Here is a 14358-nt window from a genome sequence, read left to right as displayed (position 1 = left end):
TTCTGCAGTCAATTTCTAATGCCAGGTGCAAGGGTCTTGTCCCAGACTTGGACAGAAGAAAAATTACCAAATGCAGAAAGACTTCCTTCTCAATTTTCCCTATTACTGTGCAAGTCCTGAGCTGGCCTCTGACTGCACAGGGGATGTGAATGAATGGAAAAATTACAATCAGAGAACATTAAAGCTAGAAGGGCTTAACCCCCTCCCCACCCTGGCCCAAGCTAGGGCATCCCTACCTCTATTTGTCTGTTGACTCCAGTGGAATTATCACAGAAAAATCAGTCTCCCAAGGAAAAAAGTCTACCAATCCTAAATCTGCACATGAACTCCTGACCCCACTATTTGTTTCAGAGAACCTGCCTCTACAGAGCTTTCTGTATGGCTTTTTTCTGGTAGGAAATTCATCTTCAGAGCCATGAACTGTCACAACTTGCTATGCAACAATCTTGTTATGAAAAATAAAGAAATACCTTTCTTCTCACTCCCTGTCAGAAATAAAACAGTACAAGAAATTATTTGAACTGAAGAAGAGTCCTAGGATCTAAACAAATGTGTAGAGAAAATACCAAAGTATAATTACGGGTGGGTGGAGAGGCATTCCTATCATTCTAGACATTCCAGAAGCATTACATGGTGTATCAATCAAAGGGTAGCTATGGTTGTTTAAACTGCTATAGTTTATAATGAAAATTGCCAAATGTGTCAATATTATATATATATATATATATATATATATATATATATATATGTGTGTGTGTGTGTGTCTGTGTGTGTGTGTGTCTGTGTGTGTGTGTGTGTGAATATATATATACATATGGAGAGAAAGAGAGTAATAATTATACACTAAACTTTGTGTGTATTTCCTTTTTAACCAAAAATAACCCTTTGAGGTAGGCAATAACTGTCCTCTTTATACTGACAGATTAAAAGCTTTTGCCTGACAGCTCACAGACACAGTGCTTGAGTCAGGGTGAGCAGAATCCTATCTCCTAATCCATTTTCTTTCTAGCATACCACTTCCACTAGAATATGAGTTAGTATGGTCTTGTTTGTTGGAGACCTTTGCCGCTATCAATTGTGCTCCCATAAAACATTCTTATTTTCTCCTCCTCATCATTGCTCACATGCAATTTGGAAATTGTGTCCTAAACCCAAGTAATTCTTAAGTTCCTAAATGTAGTACTAATTGACCATCTATATGAAGTTAATTATATTGTTTATTTATTATCAGTAATCTATTACACATAGTGGGAACCCATCAACCTTATCCCAAGGAAGAAAAGTAATGTCAAATAATACAAGGATAATGTTATTTTTACCTGTCAGTGGAAACTCTGAACCTAAGAGAATAAATACACTATTAACATTAATTATAATTGTTTTCAAGATTCTCCCATGTTGAGAGATGCCAATGGTCCTACTTCTAGAAAAACTAAGAAGAAAGTTTGTAGGTCAAGATTTCACCCACTCTGCTTCCCACTGCCAGAACAGCCAGATACACTGGCTTGTGGGATCCTCATAGAATTTTGTTTCTACCTTGATTTGTTCAATATCCCATGCCAGAGTAATACATGGCAATGTCTGATGATTTGCTAACTCTCTACAAGAGTCCGAGACTGCTGATCTGAAGCAAAAGGTTGGTGGAAGAACCTGGAATAGACTTACTCTGAAAAAAATATGGAGATTCTAGGGTTGCCTAATGAGAAGGGACTTGTAGAGGCCAGCTGGGCATTCTCTGTGTCTCCACACCATCAAAGCTTAAACATTCCCATACTCCATTCCTAAAATACTTCAAGAAAGGAGATTCTTACACTTCAGGACAAGGAGGAAAAGCCAAATTCACCTGGTTTCTAGAAGGAGTACACCACGGCAATGAAGCAAAGAAGGGATAGATTGAGAAGAGCCCTGTGGTACAAAAAGAGAACCAGATCAGAGTCAGATAAAACTTGTTCCAAGCCCCAGTCTCAGCCACCATCTGACTGTGTGATCTTGGAAAATGTCTCACTTTTCTCTGTGCTTTGGTTTCTTGATCTGTAAAATCAGAATAATAATCGCATCCATCTCCTAGAGCAGCTATGAGGATTAAATAAGGCTATGAGGACTAAATTAGTAGAGTGCTTAGCATGGAGCCTGACACAGTAAACATTTGTCCTATATGAAATCAGAGGTGGAGAAGGCTAAGAATACAAACTTCAGTGCCAGACACAACCAGCAGTGAGAACCAAGCATGGTGACAAATGCTTGCTGACTGTCATGATGCTGTCAGTGTGACACTTTTGCACTTAGTAGGAAACAGCGGCCTTCTTTCAGGCACAGGTAGCCCTATACTAGGGCTCACAGCTAAGTGAGGAATCATGGGCTGATGTCAGCTCCACCTCACCCTTCCGGAAGGCATCTTTGTGCAAGACTTATGATCACTATCTCATTATCTGTAAAACCAGGTGGTTTAAACAGATCTCTGCAATCCTTTCAAACTCAAAAGACAAAAGCAACATTTCTGCAAAGCACCTATGATTGTAGGTGAGGAATGTTGGAGAACCAGGCTGTCCCTCAGTGCCCCTTGCCAGGCTCCTATGACAACTGGCATAAACCTTTCTCCTTCTGCCCCATGCTCTGTTGGGTTTTTCATTTTCCCATTTTAGTCTTTGGCTCCTCAAAAGGCTGAGTATGCTTCCAGGAGCCTCCATCCACAACTCCATCTGTCCATGCTCTTCTGAGCCACAGTCCACCGGCTGGATCCCTGGCAAGCCCCGGAGGTGAGCACACAGTGGTCGATCTTGGGAGGAGGCAACACAATCAGAACAGCACATGGTTCCTGAGTGGCACTGCTATTCTGAACCAGTTAACTCATTAAGAATGGATCAATAGTTACACCACGAGACAACCATTGCTAGCAAACTCCAAAGAGAGAGAAAGAAGGATGGGCAGAAAGGTACATTTTGGTGCCCCTCCTCATCTTGAAAATGCTAATCTCCTTGAGGTCTACCTGGGCTTAAACACCTCATCAGAGAGGAGCTCCTCTTCAAAGGCTGAAGGACTGGATAGGGAAGTGACCTGGCAGAAAGAAGACAAGTGTCATGGGTGCAGCTATGAAATAACCAACAGATGATGTGGCCCATCTGTGTCCCTGACAGAAAGACACCAGCCCAATTACTTATCTGTAATTGTAACTTCCTCAAGGGCAACCTCACACATCTGTGCAGACTAGTCAGAAATGACAGTGAGCCAGTAACATGTCGAGGGCAAGAACAACACAAGACAACTAAGGGAAAAGGACAGAGAAGGGCAAGGAGAAGAAGGCAATGATCTCAGATTTCCTTCATTTGTTCACGCAACAACTATTTACTGAGAGCCTTCTATTTGCCTGACCTTGGGTACACAGTGCTGAATAAGAGAAGGTACCTATTCTCTAGTTAAAGTCCATTTGGGGAAGACAAATCATAAACACATAACCAAATATATGAATAAGAAAACTTCAGATATGGATGACTTATCTGAAGAAAAAAAATCCAAGATGAAATGCCAGTGTAAGACTGGTGTAGGTGGTAGGCATTATTTTGACCTTGGGTGTCAGGAAAGGTTTTAGTGAGGGGTTTCAATCTGAGCTGAGACCAAAATGATAAATAGCTGTCCATGGAAAGATCTAGAGTAAGGTATCCCCAACAGTTATGAGCACAAATAGAAGGCCTCTGTAGCAAGAATTCGTTTTCTACCTTTATGAGGTGGAGAAAAGGCCAGGATGTCTACAGCAGAAAGACAAGCAGAACAGACATTCAGACTTTATTAGCAAAAATGATAGGCTAAGTCATGTGCTGGATGCTGGGATACAAACATGAGAAAGTCATCATTTTGTCCTCAAGAGACAATGGAGTAGCTGAAGGGATAAAGAGAGAATCCATCTGCTATCAAGTGAAATGCTAAATTTTTCACATGATATGAATAAAGGGCTACAGCTTCCTATGTTTAGAAGGGGACTCCATGGGTTTCCTCAAGTATCAAAAACACATTCTTCTGCGCTATTCCATGGCAAAATCCAACTTCAATCTCATACATTTCTCAGATCTTTTCTTCTTAACTCATCTAAACAAACACAAACAAACAAACAAAAAACAAAACCTCAACATTGTGCAGTGGCAAAGCCTACACTCTAGACATGTAACAACAGGTACAACTTAGCTTTTGATACTCACTTTGCAGATGATCCCAGTGAAATAATTCACTATACTACTTGTCACCTTACTGGGGGAATCTATGACAACACAAAACTCATTCATCAGAACTTCCAAATGATAGGTGGATACTTAGTGAAAGGTCTCCAATCAATTTTTTTAATGTTTATTCATTTTTGAGAGACAGAGTGTGAGCAGGGGAGGGGCAGAGAGAGGGAGACACAGAATTCAGAATCTGAAGCAGGCTCTAGGCTCTGAGCTGTTAGCACAGAGCCCAATGCGGGCCTCAAACTCACAAGCTGTGAGACCATGACCTGAGCCGAAGTCAGACGCCCAACCAACTGAGCCACCCAGGTGCCCCAAAATGTCTCCAATTAATGACATCCACATAGTTGAGAACCTCAGATCTCTCCTGCTCCTCACTTTTTCCTCAGCATTTCCACAGAGAATCCCACCCCACATGGAAACAGGATGCTCTTTTCTGACCACATGCACACACATTACCCACTTCCTGATGGGCACACTCTGCCTCACCTGTAAGTTACCTCTTTGTCCACAGCCCAGCCTTTTGAGTTGGACTTAAGGCCCTGGAGTATGACATCCAAGCCTCATGCCTTTTTATACCCCAAAACCCAGTTCAGAACCCTTCATGTAAGAACCACTCAATAAACCTTTGTTGGTTGACCACAGCTGTATTTTAAAGTAAAATGGTGGAAAAATGCAGTAAAGAAATAAGTTGAATATAGGCTGGGGGATGTTTTTGTTTAGTTTCTATTCATTTTATCTGTTCCATAAACATTTGGGAGTACACAGTGCTCATGACATTACAAGGTACGATCTCTGCTTTCCAACAGCTAGCTGTTCCCTATTGCATGAGGAGAAAGAACATAGAAGGTTCAACATCATTGCAGGAAAGGGTCTAAGCCAAAATGACTAGAGGAGACACTAAGTACTAGCAAGGAATTAGAACACAGAATGCAGCGGGGAAAGTGTGGTGTCCAAAATGAGGGAGTAGAGTCCTGAGTCAGCTTCCAGCTCTGCCACTTAACTACTTGTGTGATATTACCTAAATTTCCCTCTGTGGGCCTTAGATTCCATAGCAATGAAGTTGGGATAATTAAGTCTATTTCAGGGAGTTGTTCAAACATTAAATGTTACTGTGTATACAAACTATTTAACACATACAGTAACTGACCAATCATTGACACTACTATTCATCTTATTAACATTATTATTACTACTGCCTCATAACCTGGCTTCAACACTTCCTACCTGTACAACTTAATCAAACAAGGTAAACTCTCCATGCCTCAATTTCCTCATCTGAAAAATGGGAATAATAATAGCATCTACATCAGAGGGTCTCTATTAGGGTTAAATGTTAATGTTATGAAGCTGGATGACAGAGAAGATGCTATGAAAAACAGACTCCTCCCTGACACATAGCAAATGCTCCCTAAACCTTTGTTAATGCTATTATTATGGTATATCCTGTTCTACATAACCTCACCTTTAAAAAAAGATATGCATACAGATTATCAGCAGGAGGGCAGAAAGGGTGGGTGATAGCAAATTGTTTGTGATTTTTTTCAGGCTGTCAATGGCAGGCTCGGGTGAAAGGTTTCCCAATACCTCCACAAGGATCGTTAACACTAATTGGATGAAATAAAACATTTTTAAAAGTTTCCTCACATTAGAATCTGCTGCTGAAGCATTCATTCTTTGGGGACTGGAAGACATCTTCAAAAAATAAAACTGGCGAGAACAAAGAATAAAATGAAATCAGAGCAAAAAGTCCTCTGCTGGTTGAGAAGTAAACTACAAGCGTCACCCACAGCAATGTGGACACGGTTGCTCTCCAGGGCAGAGCGGAGGTGCTCCAGGCCTCCCTAGTTGTATTCTGTGTAGCTTAGTTGCATGCTGAAAAAGAAAAGAAGAGAGAAAGAGAGAGAGAGAGAGAGAGAGAGAAGGAGATTGAGGGGAAGGAAGGAAGGAAGGAAGGAAGGAAGGAAGGAAGGAAGAAGGTAAAGAGGGAAATAAAATGAAAAGATCCACATAAATACACAAAAAAGAAAGAAAAACTCCAAAAAATAAAAATAAAAAAAAAACAAAATTCCAGAGCCCTGAGACACTGCACTACAACAATCTAGAATCAGGTTTGCAAATTTAGCAAATTTTATGCAAACAAAATACATTCTGAAATTCCTATTTGCTTCTTTGCACACCAAATTACAAAGACTGTGTTTGAGGGTTCAAAGGCTCCAACTCCACAAAAGAACACCTCAGCATGGCGGACCTTGCTTGTTCTAGTGCATAAGAGCCTGGGAAGAATGAAGGTTATCCTGCAGAACATGAGCATCCTTTGTGCAGGTCATCTGATACACCTGCAGCCCGATTCACATCCTAAATCAGGCCCTAGCCAGTGGGTCAGTGTCAGTCACATCCTAGTTCCTCTAATCCCTGCCCTATAAGGCTCCATCCACTGGAAGTGTCTTCCTCCTTATGTCACTTAGACATTTCATCCCAGGGGCTGTTACAGAATGGCAGGAGATGTTCTAAGAGTCTTTTTATGTCACAGCAGTGTTGGGTCTAGAGAAGAAGCCCCATCATATTCCACTTCCTCCTTCTACACCCAAATAAGACCAGAGCAGATGTGAAAATGCAAAGAAACATTAGCACTTGAAAGAGACAGGGACAGGGAAGCCCAGAGTGAGCAAGAAAGGCATGGAGGGAAAGATAAAGAAAGGGAAGCAGCTAGTCCATGATAATGCAATTTTAAGTAGAAGCTGTTCCTAACTAAAGCCCATGCCCTGGCTCAACATCTGCCAAATTCAGCCACTCTCTAGAGAGTCTTAATTCTCATGAGACTAGGAAGATGCTTTCTGAAGACCAGATCCTGCCTCATCCAACCCCCCTTCAAATGATCCCCATTACAATATGGGACAGTTATCTATAAGGCCCCTTTGCTATTTCTTTATCTCCAAATCTCCACAGAGTTGACTACCTTCCACCTTCTCCTTGAAAATACCATCCCATCTGTTTCTAAAATGTTCTCCATGTGAGACTGTCTCTATTTCATCTCTTTGGGACCACTCCTTGCAGCTAAGAGTTAGGGACAAAGGGAACATCCAGAGAACACTAAATTCATCATCGTATTGTGTTAAGGCTTCATTTTTGCACTTCTCTTTTAGGCAGCCTGAAATCACAACATTTTTAGAGCTCCATGACATCCCTTGACAAAGCAGATACAGTAATTCTGGGGTGGGAGGCAGTTAGATATTTAACCTTTGTCCAAAGTAGTTGCTGAAGGGCTTAGTGGAAGAGGTGGGTTTTCTGAGCCAATGGGTAACTAGGAGTTCACTGGGGCTTTGGGGGTTAGCTCCTCAAAGACAATGGAGCACGGGATGTTTGTAGGCCTTACATATGTCCTTAAATCACACACTTCATTTGGCAATGTCCTGACAAGTCAGCTCTGTATTGCCAGAGCCCCCTTCTCGACATTTTCTATCCTGTGGATATTCCCTTAAGCGTACCATCCACAAACAATGCAATTTTAAAAGAACAGTCACCAGGGGTAAAACAATGGACACCAGTACCACGATTATCTTTCTAAGAATCTTTGAATGCAAAGCATGGGAATATTGCCATGTTGCCTTAGAGTCAGCTCAGTAGCCCAGTTTGGAAAACTTTAAGTAAGAGAGAATATTAAATCAAAGAGAGGCAGAGAAATGATTCTTCATATGAACCTTCTTAACTTCTGCCTCATGCTGACTCTCTCTAAAGAGTAAGATTTCCCATTATCATCACTAATTCTCTGTTACCCTCTCATGAGTGATACATTTCTTAGACACTGGAAATTGAGTTAACAAGTCAGTAGGCAGGGTCATCAGGGACATAGACTCATCCCATCTTACACAAAACATAGCCAAGATTCTTCTCCTCCTCGGTTTCTGTAAGCCTTAACCCTAGAAACCCATCAGGACCCAACTCAACATTGAAATATCCTATCTTTTCAGTAGATGAGTTTTGCACACACCATTTTAGTGGAAAAAAAAAAAAAAAGAGGGAACAGCTAACCAGAGTAAATGATGTTTTCCATGGACAAATCAGACTCATCTCCAGGACTTCAATCTCAGAAAGCCATATTTCGACAGGAAAAAGCATGTCCTTCTGCCCACCAGCTCATGGCATGAAGGCACCCCAGGAAAGCCCAGACACAGTCAAGCCCAGGACAAAACATCAGGTCTGCCAGAATACAGGAGCCCACTGGCAACACCCCATGGCACAGGCAGAGTGAAGGCATTCAAACGGAGCCAGACTCGTCCTTTGGGACTCATTAACTTCAGAGATGACTGTTCATGCTGAGCCCCAGCCAGGTCCCCAGTCACCATGGCCACCAGGTTCGGGCACACACAGTGTCCATGCCACTGTCCTCAATTTCAGTGACTCTCTGTCTTAGCCGCCCCTCACGCTTACCAAGTTCTGAGCCAAGGAGGCCAATTTTGGAGAAACAGCTCATCTCCCCAACCTCTGAGCGTTTCCCTAACACCACCGCGTTCCCGGGGCAGAGCACTCAGCTCCCCATCCATGAATCGTGCAGCCCAAGGAACCAGCGACCTCCGTGCCAGCTGCGCCAGAGCTCACACCTGCACCCCTGCCCCTCTCCCCCCACAACCCATACAAATCATTGTTAATTCATAGAAGAAAGACAGCTCCCTACCTGAGGGTGGCGCTCTCCCCCTGCCGGACCGTCACGTTGTCCATAGCTTTGGGGAAGGTGGCATCTCCGCTGCGCACGGGCACTCCTGTGGGTACAAGGAACAGCAGCCTGAGAGACACGACCACGAGGCACTTCCAGGGCAGGAACAGGTACCCACAGACCCCCATCCTCGACAGCCACAACTTCCCAGAACTCCGGCAGCTGCAAGGCACACACCCCCCGGGCGAGCACAGGAAGTGGGTGGGGTGAGGGAGCGAGCTCAGGGACCGAGCAGTGAACTAGCAGCGACCGAGAGGCGCGAGAGGAGAAAAGCGCGCAGACTCCTCCAAGTCTAATATTCCTCCCCCGAATCCGGCCTCGGATAACCAATTTCCACGGAGGACATCCACGGGGTGCTTCCTCGGTGCTGTTTCGGCCGGGGAAGACGGCCAAGAAAGGGGAAGCGCAAGGCAGGTGCAAAGGTGTGGGCACGTCTCAAGAGCCCCTTCTTCCCGGTAGCAGTTCTGACATGGCACTTTGGAGTGGAGTAAGCACTTTGGTACCAGAAGGGGACAGGGGGTGGGTCAGATCCGGCTCCCCAGAGGCGGTCTGCAATTCCTCAGTTCGAACAAGGGGAAATCCAACACTTTCTTTGTAAGTTTCAAAGGAAGGATCGCCAGGAGAAAAACAATCCGTAACAATAGCCGAGATGGAAAGTGGGGCACGCTGGAGGCGGCTCCGCCGGGCTTCGTGCGATCCGGACCCGGTGATCCTGCGGCAGCCGCCTCGGTCAACTTCCTCCGAGCCGAAATGCGCTCTGCAGCAGCTGCGATTCGGCCAGTCTCGGGGGAGGCAGTCGCCGCGGCGGCGGCCGAGGCAGGAGCGGCCCGGCGGAGCGCACCGCGGCGGCCCCTAGCTCGCTGGCTGTCTGGCTAGGGAAGACGAGGCGCAGCCGGCACCGGAGCCGCGCGGACGCCAAGCTCAGCGGCCGCCCCCGGCCTCCGCGCCGCCTTCCTCCCGGGAGCAGCCCCGACGCGCGCGGGCCCCGACCGCCGGGGTTGTCATGGCAGCAGCTCCATCACTGACCGCCACTTTCTCCGGGGCCGGCGCCGAGCAAGCGGGCGGACTGCGCGCACATCCTGGCGGGCGGGCGCGGGGCTCGGGGCGCGGGCGCCCACCTTAACCCCTGCCGCGCCGCGCCGCGGCAGTGCACCAGCCGAGGCGAGGAGTTTAACCATTTACCCCCTTGAGGAGCTGTCACTTCCAAATTAAGAAGAAAGGCAAAGTTACCTCACAATCTTAATAAACCCAAGACATCTTAAAAAGGGTCACAAACTAATTAACTAGGAAAGGAAAACCCTGCAGCATGCAAGCATGCACCTTTAAAATTATCAGATTAATTCCATTAGCATTTAGAGTAAATTTAGAGTGTTGGAGGACGCTTTAGAATAATCTCATTTTTATTCAATAGTCAATGCCCACACCACCAGCACCCCACCCCCCCAGAAGCTACTTTCCAACACTGGAGACTCAACACCACCTTTCTAAACAGATCTCCCATATATAAAATAAATGGAAAATCACAGAAGCCTTTTAGTGTGTAAAAGTGGCAAAATCGCATCAAAATTTTGGTCAAGTTTGACACTAACTTACATTCTTTATTCTTGTTTTGTCGACATTAAAAGATGCTACCCTGCAAAAGTGCTCATTCAGATGAATGAGTGTGAGCCACTTGCTTTATTTATACTGCGGACTCCCAAATTTCCTGGGTTTCACAATCTTGCAGAGCTGATTTCAAATCATCTTAAGAGGTGTGTTTTTCGAATTCTTGAAACCCAGGGAAAAACTGGTTTTGCTTCAGTTCTTGTCACTTCTCTCTAGCTGCTGTGAGTCCCTGTATACCTACATTTAAATTTCTCCCTTGAGTCCAGCTATGAAAGAATGCAGTGCATTCCCCTTCCTGGGCCTGGCCCCTGAGCTAGGGAGAAGCCCAGAGCAGCTCAACCCACACAGCTGTGCTAAGTAATGCTAACATGCTTTCCCCTCAGGGACTTCCAGATCTAAGCCCTCTACACTGACCCAGATTTTTCCTGGGCTTAGACAAGAGGCAACCAACAGTGACTTTGTTTCTTCTCCCTCAACTTTCTATCAGATACAACCAGGAATCTGTTGTTTGTTTGTTTGTTTGTTTTGTTGTTTTTGTTTTGTTGTTTTTTGTTTTCCAATAGCTGTTAAATAACAGAAAAAGATGTTCTTTCCCAAATCCACCTAGCCAACACCAAAATGATTGATACATTATAAGTGTCCCAGTGCCAGAAAAGTCCTTACACCTTGCAGGTTGTAACCACTACTTGCATGTAGGTAACATATGTGTCAGAGATAAAACAAGCATTTTACCCACCATACTGCCTCACCCTACTTTAGACTGGTAGGGATGGAGATAGGGTTTGCAGATGTAGGACCCATACTCCAGGGTAACAAAGACAGACTGAGCATGTGTCGTTTTTTTTTTTTCTTTTAATAGTTAACCAGAAACTGGTCAACCATTAAAAGCTGAGCAACTTTACACTGAAGATCTCAATTAATCCATCATTAGGGCCATTTTTTTCTTCATCTCCTCTGGTGACTTTTCCTGAGATTAAATTCTCAGGGAAACCCACTTGCTACTTTTGGCCAGTAGGGACCCTTTGATATATAGCACCAAAAAAAATCAATTGTCAACTTATGCCTGCAACAAATGACTTTACTATCGGGGCGGGGGCGGGGGGGAGCAAAAGCAAAAAAAAAATGGCATCTATGGAGAGCAGGAGAGTTTTGCTTATATTTTTGAAAGAATAAAAAAGAGAAAATCTTTCTCTGCACCAGTCCATTCTTCCAAGACCCTATAAGAAGTAAAGTGTGAGATTGTATTTGCTGACTTACAGTCTGCTGAATTTGGAGTTGTTCTTCCCCTAAAGCCAACGAGTTACCTCTAATAATATCCATCTTTCAATTTTACCCACCCCTCATGCTCCCCTACCAACCCTTCTGTGTACACACATCTTCACTACCTCAGCTGGAAATAATTACAGTGTGGGGAAGGGAGAGGGATTCATTCTGGGCTATGGAGTCATTTCCTTGCAGGCTTGGGAATGGCAGGGATGATTCCTTTCGTAATAAATTCTAGTCCTGGCTCTTGCATCTAATTCCCAGGTAGGTACAAATGAGCATTAGTTTTTGCATCTGGGAATGTGGATAATGACAACAACCAGCCTTCCCTAGGGACCTACATACATGATTAACTCTACAGGAAAATACTTAGAAATCCATTTAAGGTGGAAGATGCTTTATTAATACATTTTGTCTGCTACCACTTCATTATTATGACTGGGCAGAAAAATAATTCTTCATATGGGCTCTTTAAGATGTTCATTTTATACCAGTCTGCATGTCATTGATCTAAGACAGTCAAACCATCTTTGTCTCTGACCATGAAGGGAGGGTGCTGAGCTGCAGCATCTGGCAGGAAACCCAGCAGAGCTCAGGTAATACTCAGGTTGGAGATAGAACAGCCACTTGCAACCTCATGCCTTCTCCGTGAGTCAAGGGGACCAAACTTTATTCAAAAATGGAAGTTTAGAAAGTGGTGAAAGACCAGAGATGCCCGCACAATTAACAAGCCATAATCCATTTTATCCGAACTCCTTATTGAAGTTGTTTGAGTAGATGAAGATCAAAATCATATGTCAACTCCCTGCCCATCCCCTAATCCCTAAATATAACCAACACTTAGTGCCTTATCCTATATCCTGTCTCTTGCTTCATAAAAACTGCTAGATTTATTTTATTTTTCCCAGCATATCCAAGTTAATGAAAAAGGGATGACAGTCAGAGCAATTTCATTATTTGTGTTCTTTATAAAAACAACTTCCTTTCTGCCTCCTGGAAAGCAGCATCCTAACAAGCGCCCACCTCCACCTTCTTCCCCCCATCTCCCTCTCCTTCCTCCCTTCCCTCTTGGATACACATATACTGTACACATAAATCAACTTGTCACAGCTTGTCTCTGTGCTGACAGCTGTAATTGCTTCAGGTTATAAAAATATCCATAGGACAATGCTTTTCAAGCTCACAGACACACACACACCTACACACACACTGCCAGAGCAAACGAAAATGCTCATACTCCCTTTAATGATCCCATGACTGCAAAACAGAGGGAGTGCAGGAGCTCTGCAGTGCAGACCCCAAAGAGCTGGCAGGCAGGTGAGGAGACAGGGGTACAGGGAGGCTTCTGGCGTCAGCAGCATCTACACACTAAAAGCAAGGTTGGAATAGGAAATTCCCTGTGAAAGGGAAATCAGCTGTTGTTGTTTCACTCTGTTACCTACAGAAAGCTGGGGCTAGCTAAAGAGCTATGAATATTCCACACACAAGGAAGACCAAAAGAAGAGCACTAGCTTAAGAAATGCCAGTTCTGCTTCTCCTTCTCTAAAAAGGCTAAAGGCCCCCCTCTCCTGGTAGAGATTCCAAACAGGAGCTCAGGCAGGAAGATAAGATGCAAGGCAGTTACAGTGGCGTGGCACCGAGTAGATATTGAAAAGTTTAATCAGAAAAGGGGGTGTGGATCTGAATAAAGAGATGTCTCTAGGGGAACAGGGATGGGCAGAACTCTGGAAAATACAGGCTATTCTTTTCCTCCTATATGAATATAAGATCAAAATAAAATCGTTGTTCATCTGGGCTACAGTCCAGCATGTTAGGATTTCAACAGAAAGAGCAAAAGAGCAACTTGAAGGAGGGGAAGAAGCCTCTAAGGAGAAAAAAGGGTCACAAATAGATAGGATAGAAAAGGAGAACAGGAAGAAGTGGCAAAGGTTAGGCTATCTATGGACTTTGAAAGCTATACAACTTTCTAAGAGGTGCATAAAGGGGAAAGATGGTCAGAAGAATAATCGGTAGGTAAACGGAAAAGTAAGGAGGAGCACAATGAATGATTAAATTCAAAGCACCAATGAAGAAAAAGCCAGATGCCTAAACGGGAGCATCTCACAAGCCAGGGGTCTTTGGGGCAGAATCTTTCCTAACCTAGGTTTTGGGTCAAAATAAGACCCTGGAGTCACAGAATCACAGAATGATATGGTCAGAGGGGACCTTGGAAGATATTTCATACAACCCACTCATTTCATAAGGGTGGAGGGTTGAACCCAGGAAGGAGTTATTACTGTAGGGACATAAGGGTAGTAACTGGTAAATCAGAACTGGAACTCAGGACTGACGGCTCCTGTTCCAATATAGCTTTCTGCTACACCTGTCAGGTAAGGACACTGCTTAAGAGCTAACTAATAAAATATCTCCTTTGGCTGCTTCATCTATGGGCAAGAGAGAGAACTACAAAAGAAGTGATACTATTACTGCCAAGAATACCTCTGGGTATCCAATTATTCAGTTGGAATTCAGTGCATTCAGTAAGTATGGACAGGTAGACTTTGAGCTCCTCCTATGTACCTG

General features: G+C 44.1%; 1 protein-coding gene across 4 annotated transcripts in view; it reads right to left on the bottom strand.

The window, feature by feature from the left end:
- The window catches only part of NTM (neurotrimin), a 941468-nt gene that overhangs the window by 391291 nt on the left and 535819 nt on the right, over nt 1-14358 (bottom strand). For 2 of the 4 annotated variants that reach the window (XM_043579844.1, XM_043579846.1), the window contains exon 1: nt 8890-9846. In XM_043579844.1, coding sequence (XP_043435779.1) covers nt 8890-9056 — 167 coding nt within the window. In that variant the 5' untranslated portion in view covers nt 9057-9846. Of the gene's footprint in view, nt 1-8889; nt 9869-14358 lie in introns of those variants that run through there. The other 2 variants (XM_043579843.1, XM_043579845.1) reach the window with 2 other exon arrangements.

The sequence above is a fragment of the Prionailurus bengalensis genome, chromosome D1 (genome assembly GCF_016509475.1).
Source record: "Prionailurus bengalensis isolate Pbe53 chromosome D1, Fcat_Pben_1.1_paternal_pri, whole genome shotgun sequence".
Classification (NCBI taxonomy): domain Eukaryota; kingdom Metazoa; phylum Chordata; class Mammalia; order Carnivora; family Felidae; genus Prionailurus; species Prionailurus bengalensis.
Note: the sequence above shows the minus strand (reverse complement) of the source record. Positions and strands in the feature narration are given on the sequence as shown.